Source organism: Hydractinia symbiolongicarpus, chromosome 12 (assembly GCF_029227915.1).
Source record: "Hydractinia symbiolongicarpus strain clone_291-10 chromosome 12, HSymV2.1, whole genome shotgun sequence".
NCBI classification, from domain to species: domain Eukaryota; kingdom Metazoa; phylum Cnidaria; class Hydrozoa; order Anthoathecata; family Hydractiniidae; genus Hydractinia; species Hydractinia symbiolongicarpus.
In genome coordinates, this window is record NC_079886.1 from 21,517,657 (window position 1) to 21,532,672 (window position 15,016).

Genomic DNA, 15,016 nt, shown 5'->3' on the forward strand with positions numbered 1-15,016 from the left:
CATATTTTTGTGGTAAAGCCTTTCTATAAATAAAGGTCGATAAATTCTTTATTTTCTCCTGCCCTTCAACCAGAAGCTGATGTGTTTGCTTTAAATATATACTGCAATATATATTCTATATATTAAATATATATTTCCCTTTGAATATATTGAAAAACAGGTTCACATTTTACACCCATTGAAATTCACGACAACTCCCTACACTTCCTTGAATTGAAAATCCTGCATGCGAAAAAAGTAGATTTAAGCATTCCTATCAACCGTTTAAATAAAATCATGTTAAAAAAATTGTAAGGCTACCTATTGGAGCGAAGCAATATGGCTTTTTCGTTGTGCAGTTGCGTTTTTTTACGGGAGCTGTAACACCAACTGGGTTTATAGATCCTTGTCGCAGTTTTCTTGTTTTGTGACCAAATTTTCTGTTAAAAGGTTTACGCCTATTTTTTCTAGATTGATCAACTTCACTGTAGATATTTTTATTATTAGCCCGAGAATTGATGGAAGCTAGTGATTTTTCTTTTTCCTTTTGTCCCATTGTCTCTTCCCCTAATTTTTTTTTGTAGCCATTCATGTCTTCTTTGACGTTTCCTTCTGGAGAAGCATTTTCATCTTCTAATAAGTCACTTGGAATATTTTTGTCATCTAGTGTTTCTAAAGAATCTTGCGACGTTTGTGACTGCATCAGCATGGAACTTTCTCTTGATGTATCAGTTACACTCTCTTTATCATCTTCATAAGTAGATAGATCGTCGAATTGATTTTCTGTTTTGGTCGTGACTAAAACGGCAATGTAGAACATTGTTTGATAGAAGCCTGTTTCAAATGTATGTAAAAGGCGAACTCAAGTTAGATAAATATATTAATGTTCGATGTGTTTTTGGAACATTATTTCGCAGTTTGAATAAGTGGGGCTAATTAGATATTGGTACCATTGATCTAGTCTTGATAAGCTGGACTTGCGCTTAGTAAGACCAATTTTTTGATCTTATCAACTAAAAAATATTGCTTAAATAGGACTTGAGTGCAATGACTTCAAAGTGTAGAAGACAAAAAAGAAGGATTTTGAATGCATTGCATTAAAAAAATTGTGAAGCATTGTACTATGTTTGTGTGTTGATCGACTGTAGAACGTTGGCAGGGTCCTCCTCACAAGTTAAATTCTGATATACGCAAACAAAATCAATAAGTGGGACATTTTTACCTCTTAAGTTCCAATTAATCAAGTCTTAAAATTGATCAGAAACAAACTGCTGCACATTGATGGAAAGAAGACTAGAGTAAAATCATTTTTTGATGCTGGAGAATTTTTGTTCATGGGTGGTTGACTTAACAAATGATAGCCTTTGATAACTTGCTTAATTTCAAACTAAATTGGGAAGTTCATCAGGGAAATGAAAAACAACAAATCTTACGAAAGAATGGGGAAATCCAAAGAAAAAACAATAATAACGATGATGGTTAATACGTAAAACAGTTAACTTAGCTGTTAGAAGAAGAAAAAAAGTAATCGGAGTTTAAATTCTATTTTTTCTGAACTGGTGTCAAAAGCTATGCTTACACTGTTTTCTCCTCTCATCCTAAATTGTAGACAAGATCTAACGCCTTTTTTCCGCTAAGCGGAATAATTTTGAGCATTTAGATTGGTTGGCAGAAATTTCCGTTGTATATTTGATTTCTATTTTTGCGACGGCTCAGTAGACGTTTCTAGCCGTTCACATTTTTTTCACCTTACACAGAATAGTTCGCGTAGTAGAGATAATTTTCTACTGTAATTTTTTGCGCAGAAACATTAAACCAGAATCTGCAATGCTTTGTAAAAAGGGTGCCGTACCCTGAAGTATATTCTGAAAGCATTTCTTTAGCCTTAGGATACACAAGAATAATAATTGGAGCAACTTAAGCCTTGATATGGCTATAGATATTAATATAATGTTCATTTTTGTTTTTTCAAATGCACACTAAAAGATAATATATTCATTTTGTCGTCCAGCGAATTTTCTATACGCGCTTTTTTATAAAAATATAGTTCATAAGAATATTTAACTGGGGTTCAGGATAAAATGTGTTATGCTTTCTAATAATGTGTTAGACATTCTTCTAACAGCGCATAATTTATTTTTGCAGTGTAGAATCCAAAAAAGAATAATGTTTCCCGAAACCTTTGAAATCGGGAAACACCGCATACTTTACAGAACATTTCGACGCTGTCTTAAACCTTCTTAGTGGTATCCTCATAAGTCCTCTTCTTAATTCAGCGAGGGAAAAAAAGTATATTTTATAAGTTCACTCGTTCACGTTCCTATCATTTTAGATGCTAACTGAGAGGTTGCGTGTAAAGGAGACAGTTTTATGCAAAAACGCGATTGTTTTGCGGATATGGGTCATATATAATCACTATACAAGCTTATTTTGAGAATTTCCTGTGTCTTCTAAAGCTTTACTTTGTAATTTTAGATATTTTTTTTACTTTATTTCCCACTAAAAGTATTCATTACCTCTTTGTAGATGTAGTATAGGTCCTTTTATTCTATCATCCTTCCTAAAGTTCACATAGTTCGTATCGACCAAATTTTCTCCTTTACTATGAAAGTCTCCAGGTTTAAAATTAAATCGTTTCTCTGAGTCACCTATCTTTGTAGTACACCAACCAACATTGACAAAAGCCGACACATACAAAAATTTAGCGTCCTCTCTGCTAATCTTCGTGTCGTAAAACTTAACAGAATATGAGGAATGCTTGCTTCGTTGCGGATCGTGAATAACGTCTTGTCCTAATCTCACTGCATCTTCATTGTTTAAAGCTGCTTTGTATAACATTACGACAAGACAGGATCCTGCTGGTAGTTGGTAAGGGAAGCGCTTGCTGTAAGTAATACCACCTTCCACTCTTATTCCAGTTAAATCCACCATTGATTTAGCTGTGTCTGCAAGTAGGATCAAGGCTGCAACAAGTAGAGTGCATTTCGCGATAATTTCGTGTCGTCTAAACATTCTGTGTTGACATGTCTTCCGTAGAAATAAGTTTTGTAGAATTTTATTGAAAGAATTTATTTGCAATCAGTTGAGTTTTTATTCCTCGTGAGAATGTTTGTATGACGTGATAGTAATGTATTTTCTGCTTCGCTGTGTTTTTATTCTTCGCTTGACATGATTTGAAAGCACAAAAAGTTATTCAGCACAACCCGGAAGACACTGTGTAAAATGAAACCGCGGGTTTCCATTCTTTCGCTCTCTTTTTTTTAACCATAAATTTATAAAAAAAATTATTGAACAAAGATGAAGACTGGAAACTAGAATCTGGAAACTAATTGGTTGGAAGACTGTTTATAAAAAGCTTTATGACTTATTCTTTACTGAACAGTGCATAGCATACAACATGCAAAGCACCTCTTTTTCATTTCGTGGCTTTTGCTATCTGCATTTTTAGCATAATTATTATCAGCATCATTGGCTTCAGACTGTCGGTCCCTCAGCGGAAAATAAGTGTCTATTTGTGACATTTCTCAGTAGAGAAAACTTGAGGTGATGATACAACATGACTTTCTGTAAACACGTGTTATCGGCATCTTTCAAACTATTTTTTCACATTATTGAAGCTGCATGCAATGTACAAGTATGTTTCCAGAAAACATTTGAATTTCTGCGATGTCACAATAGGAGGAGCATATCTGACAACGCTCTGTGCAATAGTATTTACGTGCATATATCCGAAAATCCGATTGTGCATAATCCAAACAAATACTACCTACAATGACTACAATTTACGAACAATGCAATCGATGATGTGCTTTGCTTCTTTTATGTTGATGTTTTAAATGCAGATAGATTGCATGTCGCTTCTTATGCAGATCTTAATCATTCGTAACTTTGTTTCAATTAAAAACACAGCCGTCGTCAACTCGCTGTTATTTAAACTCAACATCATCCTAAGGAAAAAATCTTAGCGGGGAAGAAAATTAAGCAAAAAAAAAAACAAAAAAAACGCCAGGTTTAATTCCCCTAAAATGAATTTTTTTCACCGTATGAAAACATTAATTGTTCTTTCTAATGATCAGAGAATATGTTTTTGATTTTGATATTTGACAGGAGTGACCTTCTTTTCATATAAGTTTACATTTGTTATTGTAAAAAAATCATCCTACATTTTTCTCCTTAAACAAAAATTCTTGTCATTCGCCAAATAAATTCTCGCTAAAATTTCTTCCCTAAACGAAATTATTTATAGAATAGTCTCAGTATCCACGTGGACAGACACCCTATCTGGTAAGAAAGTTAATCTATATCCGCAACGTGTGAGCAGGGTCTAAAAAATGGCTTCTTTCACGAAAACTAGCAAAAGTGGCTCAAATTATTATTGTGGTCCTTATACGGTCTGTAGAGTTGCTTATGTGGAAACACGTGAACCAATCAAAAACATGATAGAAAAACTTGAACCAATAAAAAACATGGTAGAAAAACTTGAACCAATCAAAAACATGGTAGAAAAACTTGAACCAATCAAAAACATGGTAGAAACACGTGAACCAATCAAAAACATGGTGGAAACACGTGAACCAATCAAAAACATGGTGTTTTTTGTTTAGATTTGATTATTTAATAGCTACCAACATTTTCAGATATTAAAAAAGAATCCGGACATCTGACCATTACAATCAGTAGTCTTGGATATGATGATTTGACAATGATTCGATGACTTTTTGTTTTGATTTCAATACACAAAATGTAAAAATTATTTTTGTATTTAAGAATATTATTACTTTCAAAGGGAAGATTTTCATTTTGTGTTCTAGGATCCCTTTAACTACAAAATCATGAGGCAACAACTAAAACGAGATTTTATGAGTCTGCTGGAAATGTGTTTGAGTATTTTACAATATGGACGATGATATCCCCAACAATTCTGCTGGAGATATATTTATTGGAAATAAAACATGACATGCACAATATAAAAAATAGATAAAAACACAAGTTAAAGAAAAGAAAAATCGGGAAAATAGCCTATAACAGATGTGAGACACATAACTTTTATTTCCTTGTCAAACTACATAACTATCCGTGAAGTATATATGAAAAGTTCTAAATTAAAACTGAACAACTTCCTGCTTTCTCTTATAGAACATGTATTATCAAAATATCACTTTCCAGACAGTACGCAGCAACTGGATGGACAAAAAACGTCAACACATTGATTATTGCAATACGAAGGACACTCTGGTGGTTTGGGTGTTGTTCTGTTTCTCTCTCTTACATTTTCTTGATTCACTTCTACGTCTGCATTTGGATGCAATGTGACTGGCTTGGTAACTGTTACTATATTTCTAGGTTTTGCTGTTGAGATTGGATTCTGCGTTGTGGATGGTCCAGCAAAGGCTAGCATAGTAGAAAGTTGTAACATTATACATTTTAAAATACGTTTAGTATGATCTTAAATATCATTTAATAGAACACACAACTAGGTAAATACTGCGTGAAAATGAAAACCATAAGGCCAATCTCCACCCTAGAGCTCTTCGAGATAAACAATCTAGCTATCGAGGTTTTGATCTCAATGAGCTCTGGGGATGAGAATGCCATAACGTCATAATGCAGTTTCCCTTTCTGTAGTGACGTGGTGCAGCGAACCTTTTTTTCGAAGAGCACCTTGAGAAAAGATTAAAGAAGACAAATTTTGAAAACAAATATTCGAATCGACTTGATTGATACCTCACAAAAGTCAAGACATGGGTGAGACTTAACAATTTTAAGTCTCAAATATTTTTTTGGTTATGTGTTTAAATCATATATTGACAGTTCCCTCATAAAACAGTTTTAGTAAAAAATCGTAAAAGTTTATCTTTGATTAGGTGGCTATAATTACTCGAGTGCATAACAAGTTTCTCAAAAACAGCATAAGAGAGCAACGCGGCTTAAAAATGAAGTCTCACATTGTGCCGTAAATTAAAAAGTAAATTCAAAGACCGAGATCGGAACTTTTTGGGGAGAATATTTCATTTTTTTCCTAGTCTACTTTGGACCAAAATAGTACTGGATATGAAATTAACAAACATTTTCAAGTTATGGCCTGAAAGAGGTATATTGTAAATTTCGATGTCATTTTAAGCATACTTTTATAAATTTACTGTGCCAAATTTTGGAAACAAACTACAGCAGCCCAGTCAAAGCTAGAAACAACCCACCACAAAAACCTTTCCATTTCGCACACACGGACACTTCGGGTCTGAGTGGCAATAACCAGTTCTTTTACTGTATTTAAAATATTTCGGACAGGAGCAAGCGTCAATGCATTGTAATCTATGACAACCACGCGGGTCTTTTGCGAGACTATTGCATGTATTGATGCACAAACAAGTGGAGTTGCGTGGACACAAAGTAGTAGCTAAAAATCACCGATAGAATATTAAGGTGAGATAAACAAAAGCAAACCAACAAACAAACAAACAGACGAACATAACAAACAAGAATACCTTTAGTCGTTTGTGTAGAACGTTTAACACCACCTGTCACTGTTGTAGGGCCGCTCTCCGTTACAATCTGTGTTTTTATTGTGGTCGTGGGCTGCTAATGGAAGGGTAAAGTTTTTTATTAAAGATAAAAAATCTGATAGACGTTGAGATTTTACATCAACTACGTATGAGAAAAACGTGGCCACACATACCGGCGTTGTGGTAATACTACAATTTTTTTCGTCATATCCGTCTTCACAATCCAGATAATTATCACAAACGTAAGTTTTTTTGATACATTTCCCTAACACAGAACCAACAGACTTCGGACATAAGAAAAGCTCCTCGATACAACATTTCTCATCTTCTTGGTTCATACAGTCCGTCACTTTATCACATATCCAACTCTTATCAATGCAATTTTTTGAGCTGGGGCATATAAAGCCATTACATTGAGTGGTCGTAGTCACTACGGTGGTAGATGTTGTGGTAGATGGTAGCACAGTTGTTGTTGTGTCTGTACAATTTTTCTCGTCCGCTCCAGATGGACAATCGTCCTGACCATTGCAAACATAGCTGTATAGAAAAAATCTTCTTTATTTTTCAGTAGCTACAATCTTTTTTAAAGAAGAACAATAGTTCCAGACACTCTGAAACCTTAAAGGCAACGCAAATTTCCATTATCCAAAACTACAACAAATTATTTGCTGGTAATAATAACTGACAGCAAAAAACAAAGCCGTTTAAATGTTAACACATTCGACACCACTAATGGATGAAAGTCTCCTCCTTTTGAAGGAGACGTAAACAAAAATTTCAGGGCATGTGATCATACGTGAACTTCTTGCACAAAACTTTTGAGACACTGGAAAAGGCAACTTACGTTCTAAAAATACACTTTCCACTTGGACATTTGAATTGCGACGGTTGACATGTTCGATTCGGACAATACCATTCGTCACTTCCATCCTTACAATCATGATCGCCGTCACAAACATTGACAGACAATGTACACTGACCGGATTCGCATGTAAACTCGTTTGGACTGAAAACAAAAAACCAATGCTACTATTAAAAAGAAATGAATCGAGTAAGAAAAATTATCATCTTCTAAAGGCTGGTTTCTACTCAAACGAATGTGGTTGATTTGATCGACGTCGATCGATTCGAGCACATTCGTTTAAGTGGAAACCCGTCTTAACTTTAAAAAAGATTTGTCAAGTGTTAATTGTTCTGAGAATTTATGACAGACAGAAAAAAACAGCACATGTGAATTTCGCACGTTGACTATTTCCTAATCGACTGGAAATTCAGGTAAAAGTCCGTCGCAAAACTGAGTTGTGCGAAAGCTTCCTAATGTAACCTGAAAAATAGAAATGTGCAAAGCATAACTTAAAGTACACGATCAATTTAAGATTGTTTTTAAAATAACATACCCACAAGTTCTGTTACAGTTGAACTCATCAGAACCATCTTTGCAGTTCGCCACGTTATTACATACCAATCGATTCGCTATACATTCCCCGTTTTGGCATTCAAATTCACTGCAAACTGTAGTCGGCCGAAACGTGCTAAGAGGGTTGTTGTAGGTGGAGGGGTGGTGGTCAAACTGGTGTTAATACAACCGTATAAGTAAACAAGGTCTGCCGTAATATTTGACAACTTCAAGTCGTATGACACGTGCTTGGATGGCGTGTTCGAATTTTTGGTAAACAACCTGGTTGACTCTTCTGTTACCAGAGAAAATCTGGAAACAAAAAAACAATGTAGATTACACAAAACACAACCACAAAAGCAACCGCGTCACTAAAAATGTAAAAAAAATTCACCTTAACATTTCCGTGCAATTTATAATATTGAAAATCGTACTGGTTGATGCTATACTTGAGTTTAAAATTTCGGATGAACGCAATTGCACTGTCTCGACCTAAAAGAGAAGTGTGACGTCGGTGATGACATTTCTTCGCTCTGTTATGAATGCGGAATCAATTGTGCGCGCGCAATAATTAGATGCGAATCAAGTGATGTTTAGTTGTGCGTACACTATAATTTAGTGCAAACTATGTGACGTTGAGTTGTGCGCGCGCAATAATTTGAGGCGAATTAAGTCATGCTGAGTTGTGCACACGCATAATTGGATGCAAACCACGTGACATTGAGTTGTGGCGCGCAATAATTTGATGCGAATCAAGTGATGTTGAGTTGTACGCGCGCAATAATTTGGTGCTGCGCGCATAATTTGGTGCAAACCACGTGGCGTTACTTACGATTACTCATTGATTTAAGAATTTATAAATACAATACTTTAACAACAACAACATTAAACAGGGCAAGCTATTAAACATCTTACTTTGAACAGCAATTTTATTTACAGTGTAGATTTGTCCGAGGTCGACACTTATCCAATGTATTCCGGAAACATATATATTCGCGCACCACGCTCCTGCAGTCACGTTCAGTTTTTCTCTGTGATTCAGTCTCGCATTAGATGCCTGGAACACAGGTCCCCGTATGGAGTACTGATGTGAACTAGATGCAAACGCTGAAGCTTTGATGATGCTAGGATTGGCCACACCTAAATGGACAAAATAGAAAATGGCTGAAATGTTTGCATGCAATGAAAACAAAAATTTGTCATATTTTTGTGGCAAAGGCTTTCTATAAATAAAGGTCGATAAATTCTTTATTTTCTCCTGCCCTTCAACCAGAAGCTGATGTGTTTGCTTTAAATATATACTGCAATATATATTCTATATATTAAATATATATTTCCCTTTGAATATATTGAAAAACAGGTTCACATTTTACACCCATTGAAATTCACGACAACTCCCTACACTTCCTTGAACTGAAAATCCTGCATGCGAAAAAAGTAGATTTAAGCATTCCTATCAACCGTTTAAATAAAATCATGTTAAAAAAATTGTAAGGCTACCTATTGGAGCGAAGCAATATGGCTTTTTCGTTGTGCAGTTGCGTTTTTTTACGGGAGCTGTAACACCAACTGGGTTTATAGATCCTTGTCGCAGTTTTCTTGTTTTGTGACCAAATTTTCTGTTAAAAGGTTTACGCCTATTTTTTCTAGATTGATCAACTTCACTGTAGATATTTTTATTATTAGCTCGAGAATTGATGGAAGCTAGTGATTTTTCTTTTTCCTTTTGTCCCATTGTCTCTTCCCCTAATTTTTCTTTGTAGCCATTCATGTCTTCTTTGACGTTTCCTTCTGGAGAAGCATTTTCATCTTCTAATAAGTCACTTGGAATATTTTTGTCATCTAGTGTTTCTAAAGAATCTTGCGACGTTTGTGACTGCATCAGCATGGAACTTTCTCTTGATGTATCAGTTACACTCTCTTTATCATCTTCATAAGTAGATAGATCGTCGAATTGATTTTCTGTTTTGGTCGTGACTAAAACGGCAATGTAGAACATTGTTTGATAGAAGCCTGTTTCAAATGTATGTAAAAGGCGAACTCAAGTTAGATAAATATATTAATGTTCGATGTGTTTTTGGAACATTATTTCGCAGTTTGAATAAGTGGGGCTAATTAGATATTGGTACCATTGATCTAGTCTTGATAAGCTGGACTTGCGCTTAGTAAGACCAATTTTTTGATCTTATCAACTAAAAAATATTGCTTAAATAGGACTTGAGTGCAATGACTTCAAAGTGTAGAAGACAAAAAAGAAGGATTTTGAATGCATTGCATTAAAAAAATTGTGAAGCATTGTACTATGTTTGTGTGTTGATCGACTGTAGAACGTTGGCAGGGTCCTCCTCACAAGTTAAATTCTGATATACGCAAACAAAATCAATAAGTGGGACATTTTTACCTCTTAAGTTCCAATTAATCAAGTCTTAAAATTGATCAGAAACAAACTGCTGCACATTGATGGAAAGAAGACTAGAGTAAAATCATTTTTTGATGCTGGAGAATTTTTGTTCATGGGTGGTTGACTTAACAAATGATAGCCTTTGATAACTTGCTTAATTTCAAACTAAATTGGGAAGTTCATCAGGGAAATGAAAAACAACAAATCTTACGAAAGAATGGGGAAATCCAAAGAAAAAACAATAATAACGATGATGGTTAATACGTAAAACAGTTAACTTAGCTGTTAGAAGAAGAAAAAAAGTAATCGGAGTTTAAATTCTATTTTTTCTGAACTGGTGTCAAAAGCTATGCTTACACTGTTTTCTCCTCTCATCCTAAATTGTAGACAAGATCTAACGCCTTTTTTCCGCTAAGCGGAATAATTTTGAGCATTTAGATTGGTTGGCAGAAATTTCCGTTGTATATTTGATTTCTATTTTTGCGACGGCTCAGTAGACGTTTCTAGCCGACAAACAAACAAACAGACGAACATAACAAACAAGAATACCTTTAGTCGTTTGTGTAGAACGTTTAACACCACCTGTCACTGTTGTAGGGCCGCTCTCCGTAGGGGTGGTGGTCAAACTGGTGTTAATACAACCGTATAACTCGAATCGTAAACAAGGTCTGCCGTAATATTTGACAACTTCAAGTCTTATGACACGTGCTTGGATGGCGTGTTCGAATTTTCGGTAAACAACCTGGTTGACTCTTCTGTTACCAGAGAAAATCTGGAAACAAAAAAACAATGTAGATTACACAAAACACAACCACAAAAGCAACCGCGTCACTAAAAATGTAAAAAAAATTCACCTTAACATTTCCGTGCAATTTATAATATTGAAAATCGTACTGGTTGATGCTATTCTTGAGTTTAAAATTTCGGATGAACGCAATTGCACTGTCTCGACCTAAAAGAGAAGAGTGACGTCGGTGAAGACATTTCTTCGCTCTGTTATGAATGCGGAATCAATTGTGTGCGCGCAATAATTAGATGCAAATCAAGTGATGTTTAGCTGTGCGTACACTATAATTTAGTGCAAACTATGTGACGTTGAGTTGTGCGCGCGCAATAATTTGAGGCGAATTAAGTCATGCTGAGTTGTGCACACGCATAATTGGATGCAAACCACGTGACATTGAGTTGTGGCGCGCAATAATTTGATGCGAATCAAGTGATGTTGAGTTGTACGCGCGCAATAATTTGGTGCTGCGCGCATAATTTGGTGCAAACCACGTGGCGTTACTTACGATTACTCATTGATTTAAGAATTTATAAATACAATACTTTAACAACAACAACATTAAACAGGGCAAGCTATTAAACATCTTACTTTGAACAGCAATTTTATTTACAGTGTAGATTTATCCGAGGTCGACACTTATCCAATGTATTCCGGAAACATATATATTCGCGCACCACGCTCCTGCAGTCACGTTCAGTTTTTCTCTGTGATTCAGTCTCGCATTAGATGCCTGGAACACAGGTCCCCGTATGGAGTACTGATGTGAACTAGATGCAAACGCTGAAGCTTTGATGATGCTAGGATTGGCCACACCTAAATGGACAAAATAGAAAATGGCTGAAATGTTTGCATGCAATGAAAACAAAAATTTGTCATATTTTTGTGGCAAAGGCTTTCTATAAATAAAGGTCGATAAATTCTTTATTTTCTCCTGCCCTTCAACCAGAAGCTGATGTGTTTGCTTTAAATATATACTGCAATATATATTCTATATATTAAATATATATTTCCCTTTGAATATATTGAAAAACAGGTTCACATTTTACACCCATTGAAATTCACGACAACTCCCTACACTTCCTTGAATTGAAAATCCTGCATGCGAAAAAAGTAGATTTAAGCATTCCTATCAACCGTTTAAATAAAATCATGTTAAAAAAATTGTAAGGCTACCTATTGGAGCGAAGCAATATGGCTTTTTCGTTGTGCAGTTGCGTTTTTTTACGGGAGCTGTAACACCAACTGGGTTTATAGATCCTTGTCGCAGTTTTCTTGTTTTGTGACCAAATTTTCTGTTAAAAGGTTTACGCCTATTTTTTCTAGATTGATCAACTTCACTGTAGATATTTTTATTATTAGCTCGAGAATTGATGGAAGCTAGTGATTTTTAGTGATCTTTTTCCTTTTGTCCCATTGTCTCTTCCCCTAATTTTTCTTTGTAGCCATTCATGTCTTCTTTGACGTTTCCTTCTGGAGAAGCATTTTCATCTTCTAATAAGTCACTTGGAATATTTTTGTCATCTAGTGTTTCTAAAGAATCTTGCGACGTTTGTGACTGCATCAGCATGGAATTTTCTCTTGATGTATCAGTTACACTCTCTTTATCATCTTCATAAGTAGATAGATCGTCGAATTGATTTTCTGTTTTGGTCGTGACTAAAACGGCAATGTAGAACATTGTTTGATAGAAGCCTGTTTCAAATGTATGTAAAAGGCGAACTCAAGTTAGATAAATATATTAATGTTCGATGTGTTTTTGGAACATTATTTCGCAGTTTGAATAAGTGGGGCTAATTAGATATTGGTACCATTGATCTAGTCTTGATAAGCTGGACTTGCGCTTAGTAAGACCAATTTTTTGATCTTATCAACTAAAAAATATTGCTTAAATAGGACTTGAGTGCAATGACTTCAAAGTGTAGAAGACAAAAAAGAAGGATTTTGAATGCATTGCATTAAAAAAATTGTGAAGCATTGTACTATGTTTGTGTGTTGATCGACTGTAGAACGTTGGCAGGGTCCTCCTCACAAGTTAAATTCTAATATACGCAAACAAAATCAATAAGTGGGACATTTTTACCTCTTAAGTTCCAATTAATCAAGTCTTAAAATTGATCAGAAACAAACTGCTGCACATTGATGGAAAGAAGACTAGAGTAAAATCATTTTTTGATGCTGGAGAATTTTTGTTCATGGGTGGTTGACTTAACAAATGATAGCCTTTGATAACTTGCTTAATTTCAAACTAAATTGGGAAGTTCATCAGGGAAATGAAAAACAACAAATCTTACGAAAGAATGGGGAAATCCAAAGAAAAAACAATAATAACGATGATGGTTAATACGTAAAACAGTTAACTTAGCTGTTAGAAGAAGGAAAAAAGTAATCGGAGTTTAAATTCTATTTTTCCTGAACTGGTGTCAAAAGCTATGCTTACACTGTTTTCTCCTCTCATCCTAAATTGTAGACAAGATCTAACGCCTTTTTTCCGCTAAGCGGAATAATTTTGAGCATTTAGATTGGTTGGCAGAAATTTCCGTTGTATATTTGATTTCTATTTTTGCGACGGCTCAGTAGACGTTTCTAGCCGTTCACATTTTTTTCACCTTACACAGAATAGTTCGCGTAGTAGAGATAATTTTCTACTGCAATTTTTTGCGCAGAAACATTAAACCAGAATCTGCAATGCTTTGTAAAAAGGGTGCCGTACCCTGAAGTATATTCTGAAAGCATTTCTTTAGTCTTAGGATACACAAGAATAATAATTGGAGCAACTTAAGCCTTGATATGGCTATAGATGTTAATATAATGTTCATTTTTGTTTTTTCAAATGCACACTAAAAGATAATATATTCATTTTGTCGTCCAGCGAATTTTCTATACGCGCTTTTTTATAAAAATATAGTTCATAAGAATATTTAACTGGGGTTCAGGATAAAATGTGTTATGCTTTCTAATAATGTGTTAGACATTCTTCTAACAGCGCATAATTTATTTTTGCAGTGTAGAATCCAAAAAAGAATAATGTTTCCCGAAACCTTTGAAATCGGGAAACACCGCATACTTTACAGAACATTTCGACGCTGTCTTAAACCTTCTTAGTGGTATCCTCATAAGTCCTCTTCTTAATTCAGCGAGGGAAAAAAAGTATATTTTATAAGTTCACTCGTTCACGTTCCTATCATTTTAGATGCTAACTGAGAGGTTGCGTGTAAAGGAGACAGTTTTATGCAAAAACGCGATGGTTTTGCGGATATGGGTCATATATAATCACTATACAAGCTTATTTTGAGAATTTCTTTTAAAGCTTTACTTTGTAATTTTAGATATTTTTTTTTACTTTATTTCCCACTAAAAGTATTCATTACCTCTTTGTAGATGTAGTATAGGTCCTTTTATTCTATCATCCTTCCTAAAGTTCACATAGTTCGTATCGACCAAATTTTCTCCTTTACTATGAAAGTCTCCAGGTTTAAAATTAAATCGTTTCTCTGAGTCACCTATCTGTGTAGTACACCAACCAACATTGACAAAAGCCGACACATACAAAAATTTAGCGTCCTCTCTGCTAATTTTCGTGTCGTAAAACTTAACAGAATATGAGGAATGCTTGCTTCGTTGCGGATCGTGAATAACGTCTTGTCCTAATCTCACTGCATCTTCATTGTTTAAAGCTGCTTTGTATAACATTACGACAAGACAGGATCCTGCTGGTAGTTGGTAAGGGAAGCGCTTGCTGTAAGTAATACCACCTTCCACTCTTATTCCAGTTAAATCCACCATTGATTTAGCTGTGTCTGCAAGTAGGATCAAGGCTGCAACAAGTAGAGTGCATTTCGCGATAATTTCGTGTCGTCTAAACATTCTGTGTTGACATGTCTTCCGTAGAAATAAGTTTTGTAGAATTTTATTGAAAGAATTTATTTGCAATCAGTTGAGTTATTATTCCT

At 35.0% G+C, this 15,016-nt stretch overlaps 2 protein-coding genes across 2 annotated transcripts; both read right to left on the bottom strand.

Moving 5' to 3' along the window:
- Positions 1 to 4,914: 4,914 nt before the first annotated feature.
- Positions 4,915 to 8,058, bottom strand: LOC130621388 (low-density lipoprotein receptor-related protein 2-like; the record flags this gene model as incomplete). Its single annotated transcript, XM_057436674.1, has 5 exons — positions 4,915 to 6,376; positions 6,465 to 6,558; positions 6,656 to 7,019; positions 7,327 to 7,488; positions 7,880 to 8,058. Coding segments are annotated over 5 exons (1,014 nt in total), but the record flags the coding sequence as incomplete, so codon positions are not given.
- Positions 8,059 to 9,338: 1,280 nt separating this feature from the next.
- Positions 9,339 to 11,245, bottom strand: LOC130622462 (uncharacterized). Its single transcript, XM_057437921.1, has 2 exons — positions 11,134 to 11,245; positions 9,339 to 11,051 (listed from the first exon to the last, which is right to left on the bottom strand). Exon 2 carries the CDS (start codon positions 9,875 to 9,877, stop codon positions 9,353 to 9,355), a length of 525 nt encoding a protein of 174 aa, XP_057293904.1. The 5' UTR covers positions 9,878 to 11,051; positions 11,134 to 11,245; the 3' UTR covers positions 9,339 to 9,352.
- Positions 11,246 to 15,016: the final 3,771 nt, after the last annotated feature.